Source organism: Ostrea edulis, chromosome 5 (genome assembly GCF_947568905.1).
Source record: "Ostrea edulis chromosome 5, xbOstEdul1.1, whole genome shotgun sequence".
In the NCBI taxonomy this organism is placed as follows: Eukaryota; Metazoa; Mollusca; class Bivalvia; order Ostreida; family Ostreidae; genus Ostrea; species Ostrea edulis.
This window is the reverse complement of record NC_079168.1, coordinates 79,280,440-79,302,734: the sequence shown is the minus strand read 5'-3', so window position 1 is coordinate 79,302,734 and position 22,295 is coordinate 79,280,440. Positions and strand designations below refer to the sequence as shown.

The following is a 22,295-nucleotide window of genomic DNA, read 5'->3' as shown; positions in this document are numbered from 1 at the left end:
TATTGCCCTGATATTTAGTCAAAGGCTTTCTTTCGGAGAAAGACAAGTGCCGTTAACATTTCAGCTGGATTGGCGCACATGCAATGACCTACAGTACTTTAGGGTTAGAAATAGGTCAAACAGTTTTCCAGATTTTTTGGGGTATGGTCACAGGTATTGCTCTGAAATTTAGTCACAACCTCCCTTTCAGAGAAATACATAATCAGTTCACATTTCAACTTAATTGGTGCACCACGACATACTTTAGGGCTAAATGTAGATCAAATGGTTTCCTGGACTTTATATCATCATATAGATATTCCAGCAACATTTTGTCACAACCTCAATGTCGGTGAAAATGTAATACATAATCAGGTCACATGTCAGATGGATTGGTGCACCATGACCCACTTTAAGGCTTTTCTGTTCAGAATGTGTGTTAATTGTATCAATTCAGAGTGCACAATATGCTTCCAGGTTGAATTTCACTGTCCGACGGGCGTATATTGTACCGTTTGCGGTGCTCGATCATTTTAATTCCATTTTAAATTTTAAGACAAGATCTTGAAAATTATGTGAAATTTCAGAAATTGATATATTGTTCCTAATATGTCCTTTTAAACCCTCAAATGATATCATAATTTTTTTTCGTATTTCAAGTGCTGTAGTGCCTTGACTCTGTCTATCTTTCTTCCATGTTGGAATATCAATAATTGCCAATTCGTTTCCATCTCTGTAATTCTTTATTTGAAGTAGGAAAAGATTGACTACAATACAGAAAACAACAAAACTTACTATGTTGTACAGTATGTAAATATTGTACTTTCAGATATGATTAACAATTATTACTGATTGAAATATTGAGCTTAACTGATAATACTTCATAAATTGACAATTAATGCATGACTTATAGAAAGGTAAGCAACATGAAATGTGACATCTACATTCTGACATGTGTTACAGTTTTGTTTACATACTTGAACTGACAATTTACCTTTTATAAATAACTGTAAATACACGATAAAGAAACATATCAAGTTTACACATTAAAACAACACTATTAAATTGATAATTACCGTGATTATTTTCTGATACATCATTGAATGCAAGGTGAAGATAACGAACAGTGATCAATCTCATAACTCCTACAAGCAATACAAAATAGATAGTTGGGCAAACACGGACCCCTGGACACACCAGAGGTGGGATAAGGTGCCTAGGAGGAGTAAGCATCCCCTGTTGACCGGTCACACCCGCCGTGAGCCCCATATCCTGATCAGGTAAACGGAGTTATCCGCAGTCAAATCAGAGCGCCAAGAACGGCTTAACAATCGGTATGAAACACGTCAGACAGCATTTGACCCAATGCGAGGTTGTATTGACGAACTAGATCGTTATAACGACCACAGAATTTGCGAAATGCTGACTTCAATCGAGACTCTTGAAATCCCTGTACCATCAACTTGTTTGTCAGTAGCTTACCTCGATTTAAAAACTGACTATACCCAGAACAAGCTCTTGCATATCGAATCAGTTGAGATATATAAACACCATATGCAGGTGATAATGGAATATTGCTACATAAATGTGGGAAGTTGACGATGGAGAAGCTGAAATCATCCCGTTTGTCATACAGTTGAGATGTCAGTTTGCCGTTAATGTCTACTTTCAATAAAATATCTAAGTATGAAGTAGAAAAGGACGATTCTGTGGTGTCCTTTATTTCGAGCTCACAGGGATATATCAAATTGACATATGAATGAAAGCTGTCATTGTTAATAGACAAAACGTCATCGATATATCTAAAAGTCGAATTGAAGGTCACAGCGAGAGATTTTTTCTTCTCACGTAGAAGTTTTTGAATAAATTCTGCTTCATATGAATATAAAAACAGGTCAGCTAACAAAGGAGCACAATTCATGCCCATGGGAATTCCAACAGACTGTTGGAAGACCTGATCACCAAAGACCACGAAGATATTGTCAATGAGGAACTCTAGCATATTTTTTATTTCAACTTCAGAGTACTTGTGCGTGGAATCAGAGTGGTGTTTAACAAAGTAAGTTTTTGAATGACTGATCACTAGATATGAATATTTCCGTTTTTGTTGAAGAAGCAACTGTCTATGATGTCAAAAAGTCTAGTCTTTAATTTATCGTGAGGAATGGTCGTGTATAGTGTTGAAAAGTCATAGGTTTTAATGCTATTGATTTGGGGAAAATTCTGTGATTTCAAGTTTACTAAAAGTTCTTTAAAATTTTTTAGAATCCACATTTGATTAACACCACTTCTGGCATATGTAGTCGCACAGTAAGTTTGTAGTTTCTCCTTCACAGCTGTTAACATTTTCGTGAGGAGCAAAGATAGGGGCTTGGTAGAGCACTTACTGGATCCAGCAATGTATCTTTGTTTGTAAGGGTTTTTATGTAGTTTAGGAATCCAGTATGGGTACGGTAACTCATATTCATTCGACCCATTGACTGGAATATTAAATGTGTCTAAAACTGAAGCATGGTTTTGAAGAATTTCGTCTTTTGAATATAAGAAAACAGCTCAAGCACACCACAGTGAGTACAGCAAATATGGCGCGTTTCAAATCAGGTCAACATAAAAAATTACTTCCTGACAAAATTGGAAAACCTATTTACATACAATCAGATTAATTTGGAAAATTGAAATCAAATACTTTACACCGGCCCCTAAAATATGTTCCTAACCTTAACATATTTTACAATATATCATTTGTGAAACCATACACTACTGTGAAAAGTCATTTAGGTTCAACAACAATACAGCAGTTTTCACTTGTACAGCACTTAAATTTCAATGTCCGATTCCAGAACAAGGCAAAGTTTCGAAATGGGTCGCAGTAAAGTTGTCGATGCTGTTTTTACCTTCGCAACACGCACAGTGCCATTAGAATCAGATTGCACTTCAATTACTCTTGCCAGATTCCATTTGTTTCGTGAAGTATTTTCAACGATTAATACGAGATCCCCAATCTGCAGGTTTCGCTTAGGTTTCAACCATTTCTGTCTTCTCTGGAGAAGAGGTCAATATTCCTTGGTCCACCTTGCCCAAAATACATCCGCAAGATACTGTATTTGTCTCCATCTTCTCTTCACGTAACTATCAGTCTTCAAGAAGGTTCCTGGAGGAAAATGCTCACCCGGTTTCAAGAGAAGAAGATGATTTGGCGTAAGCACTTCTAAATCATTTGCGCTGTTAGGAGATTCTACAAGGGGTCTTCCATTGAGGACTGCTTCTACTTCTGAAAATAGTGTCTGTAGTCCTTCATCATCCAAACGTATAACCTGCTCTTGCATGATTGAGTATAGGACCTTTCTTACTGATCGTATGAGTCTTTCCCAGAATCCTCCAAAATGGGAAGCTGAAGGTGGATTAAATTCCCACTGGATCCCTTTTTGCAACAACTGATTGTGAATCTTGTCTGAGTTCCATGCTTGTATCGCCTCTCTGAGTTCCTTCTCGGCACCAGTAAGGTTAGTTCCATTGTCTGATCTAATGAAGTTTGGTTTTCCTCTCCTTGCAATAAACCTACGTATAGCATTGAATCTGTATCTAATGAAAATGCCATCTCTAGATGAACTGCACGTGAAACCATACAGGTGAAGATCACTCCATATCTCTTAACAGTACTCCTGCCTCGTTTCAACTCAAAAGGACCAAAATAGTCCATTCCAACATTTGAAAATGGTGGCTGGTCAGGCTGTAGTCTTTCTTTAAGCAAATCTGACATTTTTTGCTGCAAAACTGGAGATTGGTACTTCCGACAAATTACACATTTTGAAGCAATGGATTTGTATAGATCCGAGGCTCCCAAAATCCAAAATCGTTGCCTAAGGACAGCCAAAGTTGAATTATTTCCTAAATGGCCAGTAGATTTATGGGCATCCTCTATGATAAGTCTGGATAACTTTGATGTTTTTGGGAGTATAACCGGATGTTTTGCTTCAAATGACAGACGTTATCTATTTACGTTTTGGAAAATTGAAATCAAATACTTTACAAGTGCAAAAGACCGCCGCGGTGGTCGAGAGGTTAGAGCGTTCACCCTGCATGCAGAGGGCCGGGGTTTGAATCCCGGCCGTGACAGACCCGAGTCGGTAAAAAGGGGAGTGACAGTTCCATCGCCAAACGCTCGGCATCAGGTGTGAATGTCACAGGTCCTCGGAGATATGACCTTTAAAACGGGTAACCTGTATCACAGAAGGTGTGGCACACTAAAGAACCCTGCACCGAGCATAGGCCCAAATTTGAAGCCCTTCATCGGTGTTGGTGACGTCTCCATATGAGTGGAAAATTCTTGAGCGAGACGTAACTTAAGCAAAATACAACCAATCAAGTGTAAAAAGGTCATTATTTATTTCCATTACTAGTATTATACTTCTTTTTTTTTTTATCTGTAGTGTTGGAGCGCACGGAACTCTGGGTATTTTATGTAATGATTGATTTGTGTTACTTGCATGTATGTTGTATTGACACCAACAGACAAATCAAGTTTAACTGAATAAATCTTAAGTGCAAAAGGATCATGTTTAGAACACTGTAGCTCAATAACAAGCGTTGCAACCCCATTTTTTCTTTTTAATTTCCTAATTCACCTTTAATGTAGAAATCAAAAATATACTTCCCCAAAAATTGACATTACTCCAAATCTCAGGTACGAACTTCTTTAATATACATACGTGGTATCAACATTTCGTTGATCATATGCCAGAAGTGGTGATTCAACGTACCTATACAGATACATATACATACTTCGCATAACGTTGTTTACAGCCATTTGCCGATTCGGACAAAGTTTGTACCTACTTTCGATTTTAAAATAGCGTAAATTTTAATCGGGATCGGCACACCGAACTTTGTTACTTTCGATTCGAAGATTCCGATATATAGGTCAAATAGGATGTCGAACTCCACAGGTGTTGCAGGAAAAGTTTGACACATTACCATAGACAGTGTTATGCGAAGTACGTATATTAACAGTCTGAAAAAATACGTTTCTAATTCGATTTCTGATGTCGTTTGGAAAATATTAAAATCGTTAGAATTGCAAGGAAATAATATCGAAATGTCGATTTAGGAAGTAAAGGTGGGCGGTAAATCTAGTATTGCCGACTCCCGACTCCCGATGGTCCCGGATTGCGATGTTTTAAAGATAATATTAAAACCGGCCAACAGAATTACTTCATACTTCTCGGGAACAATTTTTATGTCCAAATTGATTCACACAATTAAAAAAAACCCAATAACAATAAGTTTAAATTCTTAAACTTGAAATGTCACCTACTCAAAAGCGGTAAATCTAGTACTGTGTTATAAATACAAAAACCGAAAACGGTCACTTTTCATTTAATGCATGATTTAAAAAGATACTTAAAAACATAATTTAAAAAGAAAAAACGATGTTGAATAAATCTTTATGTTTTACTAGAAGTATTTCTTCTTTTTCACAGTTTTAATGATTCCAAAATATACATGTAGGCCTAAATAGTGAACTGCTGACTCCCGACTCCCGATGGTCCTGGATTGTTTATAGATAATATCAAAACCGACCAACAGAATAACTTCATTCTTCTCGGGAACAATCTTTATGTCCAAATTGATCCACACAATAAAAAAAGCCCAATGATATATAGATAAATTCTTAAACTTGAAATGTTGCCTCGATCCTCAAAAGTGGTAATTTATAACCAATTTTCCACTTCGGATGAAAGTGAAAACCTTTACATAGCAAATCAGTTTAATTACCATCTGATGTGAGGCAAACCGCATTGCCTATACATTTTGAACAACAAATCCTAGGTGTAATAAATTTTTCGGGGGGGGGGGGGGTGTTAATGGGGGCAAATCAATAAAAAAAAAGACATTTCAAAATTCCAAGGGGTGTTCTATTATTTAAGAGAAAATCTATTATTTAAAAATATTATATATTTGTATCTAAAATCAAATGTTTTTATTATATTTTCTAAACTCGGGTTTGAATTTTTTTCTTCCCCAGCAAAACAATATCTAATAAGAATTTTGAAGGACCAATTTTACATGTACATAAAGAAATTAATTCATCTTTTAGTTTTGTCAGCCAAGTTTAATAGTTCCAGAACAACAAGAAGTAGCGATAGTGGCATTTTATATTTACCAAACGTTCGAACTGAATATTATAAACGGTCTTTTAAGGTATCCTCCACAGTTTTATGGAATCAGTTTCCTGAGTCTGTCAGAAGCTGTGGTTCTATTACATCTTTTAAATCAGCATATTTGCAGCATTATTACTCAAATAAGTGATATATAGATATGATGTATATGTTTTTTTTGTTGTTTTTTCCCCCCAGTGATATCGTATGTATATTTTATGTATATATTTTATATTATGTTATCTATTTTTCTATTCTCTCATTTATCTGTCTGTGAATATGTTTTATACAGGACCACAATGTAAACTAGTCATTTGTACTAATTGTGCTATCCTGTCTAAATAAAAGAATTTATTATTATTATTATTATTATCTTGATTTTCTAATGATTAAAATTTACACATATTAAGGCTCAGAATTTGTTATATAACTGTTAATTAAATAATCAAAACATTGTTAAAAATCATATATCAACAAAATCATATACATTTTGAATATTTTCTGTTATTATAAAAAAGAATTAGATACCGTATCTTTTATTTTTATTCTTAAATAGAATTTCTTTTTGCGATAAATAAACGTACATTGAACCAAAATAGAGCACATGATTTAGTACTTAATTTTGACCTAAAAAACAAATAGAACAATATGTAAAATAGAATATTTCTTCAAGACAATTAGTAATAAATGTGTAATTAAAATTCATCAAATTAAATTTAATTTGTAATGAGGGCTCTGCGGTAGAACTACGTCCACGTCTTAGAATCAGGGAAAACACATAATTTATGTGGCTTAGAGTTCTGCCATGATTTAGAAACACAAAGAATGCCTAATAATGGTAAATTTTATTAATTTTTAAAAGTAATTTGTTTCCGTTATAATGGTAATTTTCTTTGGATCATATTAATTGTGTTATGAGCTATGTTTGTTAACCGTACCTGTATCGGTGTCCGTTTTCGGTTTTTGTATTTATAACACAGTACTAGATTTACCGCTTTTGAGTAGGTGACATTTCAAGTTTAAGAATTTAAACTTATTATTATTGGGATTTTTTTAATTGTACGAATCAATTTGGACATAAAGATTGTTCCCAAGAAGTATGAAGTAATTCTGTTGGCCGGTTTTAATATTATCTTTAAAACATCGCAATCCGGGACCATTGGGAGTCGGCAGTACTAGATTTACCGCCCACCGAAAGTAAAGTAGGGCCTGAAGTAAATTTTATTTAAAGTCGGAACTATATACATTCAACATATTAAACACAGGCTCTGTAGAGCTTTTTAACCGATTTTTTAACCGACTACCACATACATGTATATCAAAGACAAAGACACATAGCATGCATATACACGTACATGATATACACAGACATATCACATATTAACAAAAGAATACAAAATAAAACATTTCATGCAAGAATATACAGATACGAAAACATAAGATTAAGAGGAAAAAATAAAATACTACAAGCAAGAATATGTGTATATAAAAATCATCATTAAAATTCAAGCCAATTAGCTATGTTTGTTGCTAATATTGTGAAAAGTGTAAGCTGTTTCAAGTAGAAAGCTGGATAAATAGTATAAGAATTTTGAAAATAATTTAAATACAATTAAAGTCAATAATGGTAAGTAAATTAATCGTATAAATATTTAAAAATTCATTACTGATGAAATTAACTAAAAAATAAATAATAAACTAGAAAAGATTTAGGTCTATTGAGCCATGCAAATTATTATTTGCTGCACACACATAAACGCTGCATACATGTAGATAAAAAAAAGGCAGAAGCAACATATAAAGCTACGTAAACTGGACCTAAGATCTGCATGATTTACACTTGCATGTGGGGCCAGACCAAGTGGAAATAAAACTTTTAAATTGATTTAAGGTGGTAAGATATGCCTAGCTTTATGAAAAATTTTTTATTGATTAAATAATCTTTGCACATTGGCATACCTATATACTGGCAAACATATTCAATGACAATCACGTATATATCAGCATTTAAACTATGCATGCACTAGAATTTGATAGGTAACGGAACGTTTCGACCTCAAAGACGTTTCGACCCGGTAAGCATTTCGACCCAGTAAGCGTTTCGACCCCATTTTGGGTCGAAGCGTCCCACTCATTTTTTTTTTACTATATAACCAGGACGTTTCGACCCAATAAGATATTTTTTTGCCATAACAGAGACATTTCGACCCTAAAGTTAATTTTTTGTTTTAATTGATAACTGCATGTGAAGTTTTTACCCTAAAGGCTTTTTGACCAAATACTAGGTCTATCTTCTTTTTTTTTTATTAGATAAAAAGATAACTTAGCCGTTTTTGACTATGAAGATTTTTCTATTGGTGAATCGAAGAGATATGTTTCTAGAGCAGTGCTGCAGAAAACTTGGGAATATATTCCTTAGATATGTACCTATCCAATAGATGATCAATTGTGTTTCTTTTCGACTGACGCTTTTAGCCTATTTTTAATGAGGAAATGTCACGCTTATGTGCAAATCAGTGTTTAGTATGATAATATGAATTCAACTTACCAGACATATCTTAAATCATCAAACTCTTTGGGTGCAACGAAGGTTGTTTGGGGTGACTTTCATATGTATTTGGATGTGTAAACATTGATCTCATTATTATCGTCTCCACGCCAAACACTGCCTCTTAATTATTTTTAAAGACTTCGCTTTCGAGTTCGCCAATTTTGTCACATTTGATCGCAGTTATCTTGCATGCTGCTCTTTGTAGTCACAGCGACAATTAATTAATATAATAATGAATTCCAATGAAAAAATAAGCACGAAATTGCATGTTTTCAAACTTTACGAAAATCATTATGAAAATCAAAATCTCCATAACTAACAACGCGAGTGGCAAACATTGAAACATCTTTATTTAACATCATAAATACATAACACTGACATTCCAAAATCAATTCATAAATACACATAAAACAAAAAAAATTATATACACATACATACCAGTGATTTTTTAAGGTCCTTTTTGGGTCTGAATTTCGGCCCTTTCCCCTCCTAAAAATTGTCAATTTTTTCCCAATTTAGCTTGCATTTTTCCCAATAATAAAATTATGAAAGGAAAACGTATTTGAAAAAAAATAAACATTCGATGTGAATTATATACATAAGACTTAACAAAGAGTTATGGGAATGATTTAGATAGAATAGTTGAAAATTTTAGAAGGTTAAAGAAAATTAGATGTGTAGAGTAAAGATACCATAATGTTTGATATGAATTTAAAACTTAAGGTGACTCCATACTCGCAGTTTTATCTGATACAAGTTTGAAAAGTGTATTTATTTCCATTCATTAGAGTTAAAACTAACAAATTATCAAATAAAATACATAGGTCATCAAACTTTTTAAGATGAGAGACGTACAGAAACAGAATCATATATCACCGTCAGCAAATTGCTATTTTCCGTAAACGTTAACTAAACAGCGTTATTAAAATTCCATAAAAACTGGTTATGACGATATAGTAACATTCATAACAATTTCATGAAACTATATCTTCACAAAAATATACAAAATGTATGTAAAAAATAAAGGAAATCTATCGCATAATAGACTAGATAAAGAAATCAATAGAAACAGAGTTATTGCCCTTGGATTCAATATTTTGACATGTTTCATTGATTATTCCTCGATACTTAGACTTTTAAAATATTTTATTTCTAACAAGATTTTTTACAATAAATATCGGAAAATAGTCCAACAAAAATTATGTTCGATGCATGCATAAATCTAAATAAATAATTGATTTTGCAAAATCTGATGACATCACAGGAGGGTGGAATTACTTTAACTAAGATAAAATTGATTTTTCCCAATTTGACTGAAATGTTGACAATTTCCCCCAAATTGAAAGCCACAGGACCCTTGTAAAAAATGTAGAAAAATCACTGCATACATGGAGAGAGGGAGAGAGTCTAAGATTAAAATTTGGGTTGAAACGTCCCATATATCAATAAAGAATTAGGTGAGACGTTTCGACCCATTATATTCTAGGGTCGTGAAACGTCCTTGAGGTCGAAACGTCCCTTGCGTTGAAATGTCCCACATTCATTTGATACATGTCATTGTATAGTCGTCAAAGTTTCAGCACTGTAATGAACTGTGCCATTGATCAGAATAGAAAGGTTGACGGACACCCTAAATGGGGATTGTCGGCCTCCTGCCAATCATGCCTGTGGTTATTTTTTATGATCACCTGACTCAGTTTTGCCAGTGTTGCTCCACAATCCAATGTTCTTTTGGTTTTTTTTTCTTGCACTACTCTCTCTCTCTCTCTGACTCTCTCTCTCTCTCTGTCTCTCTCTCTCTGTCTGTCTCTCTCTCTCTGTCTCTCTTTCTCTCTGTCTGTCTCTCTCTCTCCTCTCTTTCTCTCTCTCCTCTCTCTCTCTCTCTCTCTCTCTCTCTCTCTCTCTCTCTCTCTCTCTCTCTCCACTGTCACACAACTGTATTATTATTTGCTACTTGCAGGGCTTGAAACTAACTTTTTATGTCACCGCACACGGTTACACGGTCCAGTCCTAACTGGTGTCCGGGGTATAATTTCAACCAGTCCGCAGAAACATTTACCAGTCCACCAGAATTTTCCAGAAATAATAAAACATATTTCGTTAATGTTATGGAAACGAAATATGTAATTTAACTCAATATGCATCAGACAATATTGTAATCCTTATGTAAGATTTATATTTACTAATCGGGTTCGCTTGATATCTACAGAGGAATGTCAAATACGTATTTAAGATTCATAAGTATATTTTCCAGAATGACGATTTAGAAAATTGACCAGTCCCATCAGATTGACTAAAACAAATGTCAGTCAGTCTGCCAGACTTTTAACCAGTCACGGACTGACGGGCATATGTTAATTTCAAGCCCTGTAACTTGTCTCTTTTAAACCTGTTTGAAATTATTTTGTCTATAGATTTTAGAATGGAAGTTGCCTGACTAAGATAATTCCCATCATTTTGATATTTTTAGAATTATTTTCAGAATTACTTTCAAACGTGGTAGCAGTTCAGAGGGTCAGCTGCTTTTCCACATCAGCTCTCCGTATGTCTGAAGTCAGAATATCGGCCACTCCACAAGAAGCATTGGTGGATGAGAAAATCCACATCCAAGTGGATGGTCTGCCCAAGAATGGCCCTGTTACAATCAAAGCCTCTCTACAAGAAGGGAAGCTAAGGTTTTCATCCTTTGGATGTTATACTGCTACAGATCAAGGTCATGTGATTGTGGAGAACCAGTCTTCTGTACAAGGAACATATACAGGTGGGTGTAATAAACACGGTAATTTACAGGCGTTAAAATAATATCAAACTGGGTACTGGTATTGTGTTAATGTACAAAGTGAAAAATAGTTCAAAATGCTGGATTTGTATGACATTATCTACATTGATTCTACATATTAACACTTTAGGAGTGGAACCGATGGGCTTATTTTGGAGCATGAAGCCTGAACCTTCTGAGAGAGAGAATGTGAGACTGCAAAAAAGAGATGTGACCACACCAATGGTTGTGACACTGTCAGTGTTGGAAGGCCACCACTCCTGGGGAAGTTTGTTTGATCCACCCCCAGAACCTCTTACTACATTAGATTTGTACAGATGGTACAAACATAAAAATGTCCGACGAGAGAGAGTGAGGCATGGGAATGTTAGGGGTGTACTGTTCACTCCTCCGGGTGAGTTTCACAGCTTGTGTAAAGGGGTCTACAAGTAAAGTGTGCACCAACTTGTCTTAGGACACATTATTTCCTTTGTCACCAGAATGAGGTTTAATGTTTGACTGGTTAGCTGGGGGTTGATAACCATACCATCGGCTGAAACCTGGTGCCAAAAAATTGTGTGGTGTTACTGATGTTTCTATGGTTTTCTCCAATTGTAAGCTGTTAATTACGCTATTTTTCCTTTGTACACTTTTATTTTACATTTGTTAAACAGATATGAAATAAATTGGTTATCAAGGTCTCCAATCTAATTAAAATTAGGCCTTTGATTTGCTCACGTATATCGAGACATCTTGTGTGGATCTAATTTTAAAGAAATTGGATCAGTAGCTAAAGAGGACAATGCAAAGTATCAGTAATCAATGAAATAAAACATTAAGAAGATTTAGAAATTTGCATTAAAACAGTCATTGACAAAAATTTGTAATGGTAAAGAAGCTTATAAGTCAGGGAAAGCAATTTTCAAAAGGTGTGTTTTTAACAGTTTTTTTTAAAAAAGCGTTTAATGTTTTTGGCAGCTTAACATGTTGCGGAAGGTCATTCCACAAACTGGCTGCAGTTCAACTTAACATGCGTTCTCCAAAAAACTTTGTACAAATTTTTGGAAGAGTGAGTCTCGGTGATATTTCAGATCTTAGTGGGGAATACATGTGAATGAGTTCTTGTAAATGTTCGGGAACACATACCCTCAGTGTGTAGAAGGTAAACACCAACATTTTGTAAATATACTAGAAACCAATGCAGCTGTGCTTAGACTGGGGAAATATAATCCTGTGTCGTTGTCCTCGACACAAGCCTGGCTACGGTGTTCTGTACCTTGTATCAAAATGTGACCTGCATGTGCTATGACCTTGACCTGACCTATAGACGTAAAAATAGCAGCTTCTGACTTTACTTTCCATTTTAATAATTTTCAGCTATTGCTTTCAGATATATCCAATTGACGCTTAAAATTTAAATTTTCGTGTAAGGAGTTTTTGCACTAGTTAAATACTTTAGTGGTATGTGCTTTCTATTTCAGGACCTGGGCCATTTCCTGGAATGATTGACATGTTTGGGAGTGGAGGGGGACTATTCGATCATCGAGCAGCATTGTTGGCATCCAGAGGGTTCTCTGTGTTAGCGCTGCCATTTTTTGCATATGAAGATTTACCACATAATCTCACTGAAATTTCACTGGATTATTTCATTGTAAGCAATCCTTAAGGCTTCAGAATTAGCTGTGTACTGTTTTAGGTGGCATTATTTGTTTTGTGTTTTTAGTGCATTTGAGCGGAAAATGAACTTTTCTTGTTAAAAGTTGTCCGATGTCGTAGTCATAAACTTTTCATTTGAAGGGTCTTGCCCCCTTTTAAGGGGAGATGAATAAAAGATAGTGAAAACAAGAGGTACTGTGAGCAATGCTCACTAAGAATACCCCCCGCTTACCCCAATCTCCCAAAGGGTGTTCCATGCGATGAAAAAAGCCGTTAAAGAATTTAAATGGAAACCATATTGCTACTTTGATGTCCAGTGCACGTGACCTTTGACATTTTGACCCCAAAATCCACAGGGAACATCTTCATCCCATGGGTAGTCCATATGTATGATATGGTGACTGTAGGTGGAAAGGATAACGCTTTAGAGCCCGGAAACCATATTGCTATTTCAATGTCCAGTGCGCTTGACCTTTGACCTTTTGACCCCAAAATCGATAGGGAACATCTTCATCCCATGGGTAGTCCATATGTATGATATGGTGACGGTAGGTGGAAAGGATAACGCTTTAGAGCCCGGAAACCATATTACTACTTCGATGTCCAGTGCGCGTGACCTTTGACCTTTTGACCCCAAAATCGATAGGGAACATCTTCATCCCATGGGTAGTCCATATATATGATATGGTGACAGTAGGTGGAAAGGATAATGCTTTAGAGCCCGGAAACCATTGCGTCTACAGACGGACAGACAGACAGACGGACAACCCGATTCCAGTATACCCCCCCCCCCCAACAACTTGTTGCGGGGGGTATGATAAGTTGGGATGTTTGAAATATTGTCTACATTTATATTCATTGTTTCTATTGCTGAGAAAGTGTAAATGAATATTTTCTGTATGTATTTGTTATTCTTTTACTATCTAATATCCTTTCATTACATATATATATAAAAGTCAATACTATTTTTAGAAGGGTTTACGCACCAAAATAGGATATCGTTTGCTCCAGTTATATATCCCCGTGTATCAAAGTTACTTATTAACTGAAGATGATCCAGCATTAAATATAATTAACGTTCAGCAATGACAAATAAGGAAAGGAATTCATTTTAATATTAAAAAAACAAACAAATCAGATCTATTGTCATCAATTGAAAACACAATACACACATTCAGAGTAACAGTGGCCTTAGAATGCTGTTTTATCTATGTAATTCACACATGGTTTTGCTTGTATCAAGAATCTCTTTGATGGATGTGCCTGAATCAACGTACATCTATCTGACCATGGAAACATGCTTTATTCCCCGGGTATGAATACTAAATTGTACATCTATCTGACCATGCAAACATGCTTTATTCCCCGGGTATGAATACTTTCGCTTTCATGTGCACTGCCATTACGATAAAGAAGACTTTTAGGTTAACAGATAGGTCACGGTAAGAATATTCTTGAAAAAGTACAGTTGTTGAGAAAACAGAATCTAAAAACCGATTAATTGAAATAAACTTTTTATAATCGAGCGCTTAGAATTTGCCAACAATCGACTGATTTTCGATAATAATCAATGATTGGAACACCACTACTTAGAAGTGGGGCAAAAACTGCCTAAAATTGACCAATTTTCAAAAATCTTCTCTAGAACTGCACATGGTAAAGAAAAACTAAATGCATTAAGATGTAAAGCAGGAAAGCTACCAAAATTGTAAATTTCATGTTCCCCGTTGACCTCAGGGTGTTGCCAAACTTAGTGTATAGTGTTTATGTGACTGTAAGTTTGCTGATACTGTATAAAATCTAAAATGCTTACTAATAAGTCATAGCAGAAAAAGATGTACAAAAAATGGTGAATTTCACAACCCAGGGTTTTGACTCTAGAATTGGTCCAAATTAGTCATATCTTTTAATGTTAATACACGTATTATATTATGTGAAGCCTTTCATCAGTGTATGTAGCTGCAGAACTGTAGCTCTCCGAAAAAATTATGTTGAGAGACCAGTCTGTGAACATAATTTTTTCGGAGAGCTACAGTTCTGCAGCTACAGTGTATGTACTTGTGAGGGTATTGAAGTTGTAAGAGCACATCTTGTTTTATACTTTTGTTTAATCATCACAGTGATATTCAGAACAGGAAATTTTTTCTAGATTTCATAGCCCTTGGGAGTAGTGATAATTTTTCACTGGTACTCAGGTGATCGATAAGGCCCATGGGCCTCTTGTTACATGAAAATTCGAAATAAAAGTCTTTTTCCTTTAAAGAACCAAAATGGTGCAAGTTATTTAATCAATATGGAAGCATCCTAATGGATTAGTCGCACCTTAATGGAACACCTTACTGGAAAGCGTGAGGACTTATTTTTCCTTACACTCTGAAAAATTTCTCATGACACCTAATTGTACAGTAAATGTTTTCTAGGAGAGCACTGAATGGTTTGCTGGGCTACCACACATAAAGAATGATGGGATTTGTATGATTGTCTTATGATTTACATTCATTACACTGGATTACGTGATACAGTAAATGTTTTCTAGGAGAGCACTGAATGGTTTGCTGGGCTACCACACATAAAGAATGATGGCGTCTGTGTAATAGGCCTGTCCAAAAGTGGAATGTACGCATTGGAGCTGTGTAGACGAGTGCCACAGGTAAGGTCATGGGGAAATACCTGTCAAATGTTATACTGTCACATTAGTGTTGTGAATGGAATTCCATTTTGTCATAACTCTCCACAAGCAAAATTTGGGGGATGTGTGTATATGGGAATGACCATGTTTGTCTAAAGAGACATTAGAAGCTCACACTTGATGGAAAGACTACTTAATGGCAAGATGGTGTATTATGACCTTGAGATGAGGCCAAGGTATTACAATTTGAAAATAGTCACGAATTTATGTAATACACTTTTAAGTTTTTGAGAATACAGCTCTTCTATGTAGGAGATGCATTTATAGGGCTACTCTGAATACCTAAGTAAGGACAGAGTTCACTTACAGTCAGCAAGGAAAACAATAAAATATGTGAAAAGTGGCTTCTGTATATAAATGTAAATATAGGAAATATAAAATACTATCAAAAAGTCAATCAAACTTTTTTTTCATTTACAGTAAATAACTTTAACAACTCATAAACTAACTAAAAAGCCCATATTAAACATACTTTTGCAGGTTTATTTTCATACTATGTGCTACAGAGAACATACATGTATACCCCCAAATGCAAAAGCCAAATTTTAACACAAGGATGCATGGTCTCATATTTTATTAATTTATGCACCAAAGCACATCATATTAAGCTATAATATGTAAAAACCAATAGATATTCATTTACTGGGAGAATTTTTAAAGATATTCAATTGAAAACATACACAATTGCTGTTTAATCTGCTCATATTCTTCAGGAAAATATCACAGAATATCACAATTTTGAAAAATTCTCAATCTAAATCGTTTACATGCCAGTTTTTCTTTAAAAATATTGAAGATTATATCTAAGGTTAACAAAAAACAACAACATATTTTACCATAGTTGACCAGAAATGTTTTGCAAAATGATCTCGTGAATACGTAAACCCCCATTTTTTAATTTAAGTTTTACAATTATTCTTTGCACACTTTATATATATATATATAAAACATACTGAAAATTTTGTCCTACCAAACAATTAGAACAGAAGGAGTGGGTGGGGGGGGGGGGGGGGCACCCCCTCCTCTTCCTTTTTCTCACAATTTTTGCTATCAATCATATCATACATAAAAATACATACATACTACTATCTCATACTTATAGAAAAAATAAATGTATAGTGTAACATACATGTAGATTCTAGCAACTACAGTTCATGTACAAATAATTTTGTTTCTTGAAAGGACTTATGAAGAAGAGTTCAAATATTCAACTGCTGATGATTTTCTGAGACTTTGTAATTCTGGTTTTCTTTGAACCAAACACAAACTCACTAAAAACAGTTTGAATTCCACTGTGAGGGGTTACGCCTATATATGAGTTTTAACTTGTTCAGGCTTAGATTGCAAGCTATAAACCTTTTAGAGATCAGTGTAGATATTGCTTTGCTTTGTACCATTGGAGCTAGTGAGGACTTGACACTATAATAATTCATGGCAAAGATATCTGAAGATTCACATTTGAATGCTAAATTTGACTCGTACAGTTCTCGTAAACTACAAACATCAGACAAAGAAGTTATAACCGGAACTTTCTAATCGGTGTTTAAAATTTAAAACCGGATACGTAAAAGCACGGGCCTTTCCTTAAATGAAAACATTAAAACAGTGTCAAATTTGCATTTAATATCGTTAGTAAGGTATATATGAGCAAAGAAATAACTTGATCTGAATTAAAAGCTTTTTATGTGTTTATTTACTCCTGTTGACATTTCTCACTTGGTTTGTGAATCCATTCAATTTGGATGATGTATTTTACGAGGGCGAGTCAATAAGTAGTAATCAGTCTATCCCATTTCTGATTGACCGAGATGGTAACGATTTTTATGCCTTGTTTCAATACATGTTTTATACCTGGGTACAAAATTGCACGCGTATCGAGTCATTTTTTAATAAGATGTCAAACATGGCTAGTGATGCAAAGGCACGCTTTTCATATAAAGTTGAGTACCGTGCTATAATTCGATACTTGTATTTAAAAGGTAAAACAGGCAAGAAAATTTACAGCGAGTTAGCCTATGTTTATGGGTTTTCTGCATCATCTTATGCTCAGGTTAAATTCTGGATAGGGAAATTCAAACGTGGTAGAACGTCTATAGAAGATGAAGTCAGCTGAGGTCTGGATGCCCACTGGATGCCACCGATGAAGAAATGTGTAGAAAGTTCAAGATCTGGTATACTCTGATAGGCGAATCCAGGTGGAAGAAATAATGCAGGCATTAGGTATTTCACTTGGTAGTGTTTCAGCAATCTTACATGATCGTTTAGGTATGTGCAAGCTAACAGCCCATTAGGTCCCCACATCCCTTAGCAATGAGCAAATGGCAACCAGAGCATCAGTATGCAGCGCCTTGTTGAAGCATTTTAGGTCAAAAGATTATTTTCTTTTGCATCTGGTGACTGTAGATGAGAGTTGGGTTCATTATTATGAGCCAGAGAATAAAGCTCAAAGTCATCAGTGGGTAGGGTCTGGGTTCCCGAGGCCAAAGAAGTTGAAGACGCAACCATCTACTGGCATTAAGGTGATGACCACAGTATTTGGGGACACAAAAGGCGTTATTATGTTGGACTTTTTACCCAAGAGAAGTACAATAACTGGAGTGTACTATGCAAACTTGCTAGACCAGCTGAGAACCACCATTCGTGATTAACGCTGAGGTAAACTCTTTAAAGGTGTTTTACTGCAACAGGACAATGCGAGAGTCCACACTTGCAATGTTGCAATGGATGCTGTAGAGCGAAACGGGTATGAATTAATACCACATTCTGCCTATTCGCCTGACCTAACTCTTAGCGACCTCTTTATATTCCCAAACTTGAAAAAGGATATCCGTGGACTTCATTTCCCGTCTGACGAAGAAGTCGTGACAACAGTTGAGGAGTGGGTCAATGGAAAGGACCCCGACTTTTTCAGTTGTGGGCTGATGGCACTTGAACACCGTTGGCCTAAGTGCATCACACTAGAGGGCAATTACATCGAAAAAGAAGAGGTGGATCTCAACCAGAAATAAGTTAGGCTAGTTACTTATTATAATTGACTCACCCTCGTAAATATGCGGTGATTGGCATTTGTCCTATACAAATTGTTTCACGCCTTTACTGCTTTCATCCTTCTAGAGTAGTCTTGATGGTTACCAACCTGAATTTGATTTAGACAGTAAATACCAGAATGACCCATGAAAGATCGAAAAGCTATTAGCAATTGCAGGGCCGTAGTCTCTTCTTTTGCAGTCTTTGGTTGTGATTCCAAGAAGGAGGGGGGGGAAGGGGTCATTGATGTGAGAGGAAACTGGAGTATTTGGAGAAAAATGATATGTCCTAATGGGCAAACATGATATCTTCTCACATATGAGAACCACTGTGACCTGGAAAGTTTATTTGGTAAACTGAAAATTCAAGGTCAAAGTTTATTTGATTACATTTATATGTCCAAGTCATTAACTTAGAAAGTATTGGGTATAGTGATTAACAAACACATTGTTTTGAAGGTCAGTTACCACCCTAGTCAGTGTTGGGTTAACAAACACATTGTTTTGAAGGTCAAAGCTGTAGTCGTGGTGAGTGGAGTACCTATATACTGTCACCTTCCTCTTAAATACAGTGGTGGAGACATAATGAACTCAGAGTAAGTAATCAAACAATGCTCCTCTTAAATACAGTGGTGGAGACATAATGAACTCGGAGTAAGTAATCAAACAATGCTCCTCTTAAATACAGTGGTGGGGACATAATGAACTCGAGTAAGTAATAAAACAATGCTCCTCTTACATACAGTGGTGGGGACATAATGAACTCGAGTAAGTAATCAAACAATGCTCCTCTTAAATACAGTGGTGGAGACATAATGAACTCGGAGTAAGTAATCAAACAATGCTCCTCTTAAATACAGTGGTGGAGACATAATGAACTCGGAGTAAGTAATCAAACAATGCTCCTCTTAAATACAGTGGTGAAGACATAATGAACTCGGAGTAAGTAATCAAACAATGCTCCTCTTAAGTACAGTGGTGGAGACATAATGAACTCGAGTAAGTAATCAAACAATGCTCCTCTTAAACACAGTGGTGGGGACAAAATGAACTCGGAGTAAGTAATCAAACAATCATTGAAGTATGCACAAGCACACATTGCAATCTGAGTACAGTAACATTTATATATGGTAAATTCTAACTAAGGCAAAAGAATCAGACCTTGGGGTTGGACTTTGGACCTACTTAAAAAACCTGACCTATTCAATATCTCCTGATTCAACTATTTAAGGTAGGGATTCCATAGTTTGTATATAGATTCTTTATGACAAGACCTTGTTTTACTTTTATGTTTTACCATGTGACCTTGACCTGGAAGTTTGACTCACTTTTAATAAAAATCTGACCGATTCAATATCTCCTGAACTATTTAAGATAGAGCTTTCATGTTTTGTATAAAGATTTCTTAAGGCAAGTTCTTTCATATCACACCATGATCTACATGCATGACCAAATGACCTTGGCCATATCCAGAACAGCAGAATCATATGTTATTCATATTGGTGTTGAGGCCTCTATGTGTTATGTGAATTCATTTTCAGTTAAGTTGTGATCCTTTGGGTTTAGATTAGGGCCACAATATGGGGTCAAAATTTTTGTGGGAATAAAGATTGATTAAAATCTTTCAAAAATTACAATAGCTGAACAAAGGCAGGGCCAAAGTGACTCAGGTGAGTGATGTGGCCCATGGGGCTCTTTAGGAAAAATTTTAACTTTGACCGTAACTTTTGAATGGTTTGTGATAGGGCTTTCATATTTCACATGTGTATAATATTGATTGTAACAAGACCTTTCTTTTTGTATGAAAATTTTGACCTCTTAGTGTTGACCTTGGAGTTTAGCCTTGCGGAGCATCAGTATTTAATAAACAAATTTTTTCTGTCTTAATAATAAACTACCATGTATTAAGCAGAATTTTTCGCAAGAATTTTTTTAGCGTTATTGACAACATTGTTGAGTTTACAAAAATTGAATATCACTAATATTTATTCCATATTGGAGGTAATCACTCTCTTGGAATTATAATGTTGCTAAAATTAGCTGTTACTAAATATATACATGTATGTATATCCATGATTTATGGGGGAAAATCGCTATGTTTGTGTCTTGCTAAAAATACGTCACTTATACAGTTATAATTTCATCAAAATAGCAATTAATTATTTCATCAAAGTAATGTGTGAGGGCCCTGAGACAAACAGGTTACAGTTGTTGAAAAATAGGTCTTGGCTTAATATGGGGCCACATTTCCAGTTCTTAGTAGTCATCAGCAGTTTTGCCCTGGGGGTATGGTGCACTGGAATTCTAGCTTATTCCAAAATCAGCACATGTGTATGATCTGTAGTTTATGGACTAAGTGTAAATATACATACAGTATTGTCACTATCAAAAATTAACAATGTGGAGTATTGGAACAGGAAGAAGTTAATATTGAGATGATTCTTCAGTTTATGTTTTCCTGACAGATTTAGGTTAGATAAGATGAAGATGACATCAGAGGGAATGGATATGACAGAATGCTATGAGACGACTGATGAGTACTACATAAGAGTAGGTACTATTACACTGTATATAGAGTACTACATTTATGTTTATTTAAAACATTTTTGTTAAGCAATCCTTTGTCTTTTTAGGCTTTTATATAGGAGAAAGTCCACTTGTAGTGAAAAGGTTACCTGTAGGTGTCCAAGAAGTTGACAATTGCTGTCCATTATTTTTAAGAATGGACAGATACTGTCCGTTCTTAAAAATAATGGACAGTAATTGTCAACTTATTGGACAGTGCCAGGTAAACCCAATAACTTTATTAAATGTCTACAGGTAGACTGAAAATAAGAGAAATACAATACGTTTGTCAAAGAGATACATATTTAATTTTAAAATCCCTACAAGTGAGAACCAACACAGATATCACACTGAAACACTTAAAAAACAATATTTCCCCTTAGTAGAATTCTCTGCTTCAACTTTAAGATTCAACAATCTTTTAATTCCATTGGCCATGATTATATCGCATCAAAACTTAAATTTGAACGACATATTCCCATGCTGTATTTGAATTTCGCTGGATCCAGAGGCACATACCGAAACTTCTTCACAACGCTTTTTCTTATCTTTTCTTTATTAGCATATCCTAATTCTGAATTATTATTTTCGCTTTCATGAATAATTTCATTTCACAAGATGGGCGTATTGGGATCTTTTGGCTGTCATTAATTATTTCCTCGTCCAAATATTCGAAAACACAATGCTTTTCAGATAAAAATTTGGCTCCATAACTTTCTAACCCTCCATATCCAGAAAATAAAACTCATAATATTCGCATTACTTTCATTAAAATCCTTAAATTTTGATTGTGGAATGAAAATGCTCTCCCCATCAGAGGACGACATGTTGATATGTCTCAGTATTACAGAGTGAGTGAATATAAAACTTGCAGTACAAGACTATTTACCTGACACTGTCCAATAAGTGAACA

General features: G+C 35.2%; 1 protein-coding gene across 2 annotated transcripts in view; it reads left to right on the top strand.

The window, feature by feature from the left end:
- Nucleotides 1-779: 779 nt before the first annotated feature.
- The window catches only part of LOC130055077 (acyl-coenzyme A amino acid N-acyltransferase 1-like), a 31,362-nt gene continuing 9,846 nt past the window's right edge, over nt 780-22,295 (top strand). Inside the window, exons 1-7 of one of the 2 annotated variants that reach the window (XM_056166365.1) lie at nt 780-4,973; nt 11,171-11,449; nt 11,598-11,861; nt 12,928-13,097; nt 15,639-15,752; nt 19,328-19,413; nt 21,283-21,367. In XM_056166365.1, coding sequence (XP_056022340.1) covers nt 4,967-4,973; nt 11,171-11,449; nt 11,598-11,861; nt 12,928-13,097; nt 15,639-15,752; nt 19,328-19,413; nt 21,283-21,367 — 1,005 coding nt within the window. In that variant the 5' untranslated portion in view covers nt 780-4,966. Of the gene's footprint in view, nt 4,974-11,158; nt 11,450-11,597; nt 11,862-12,927; nt 13,098-15,638; nt 15,753-19,327; nt 19,414-21,282; nt 21,368-22,295 lie in introns of both variants that reach the window. The other variant, XM_056166364.1, reaches the window with a different exon arrangement.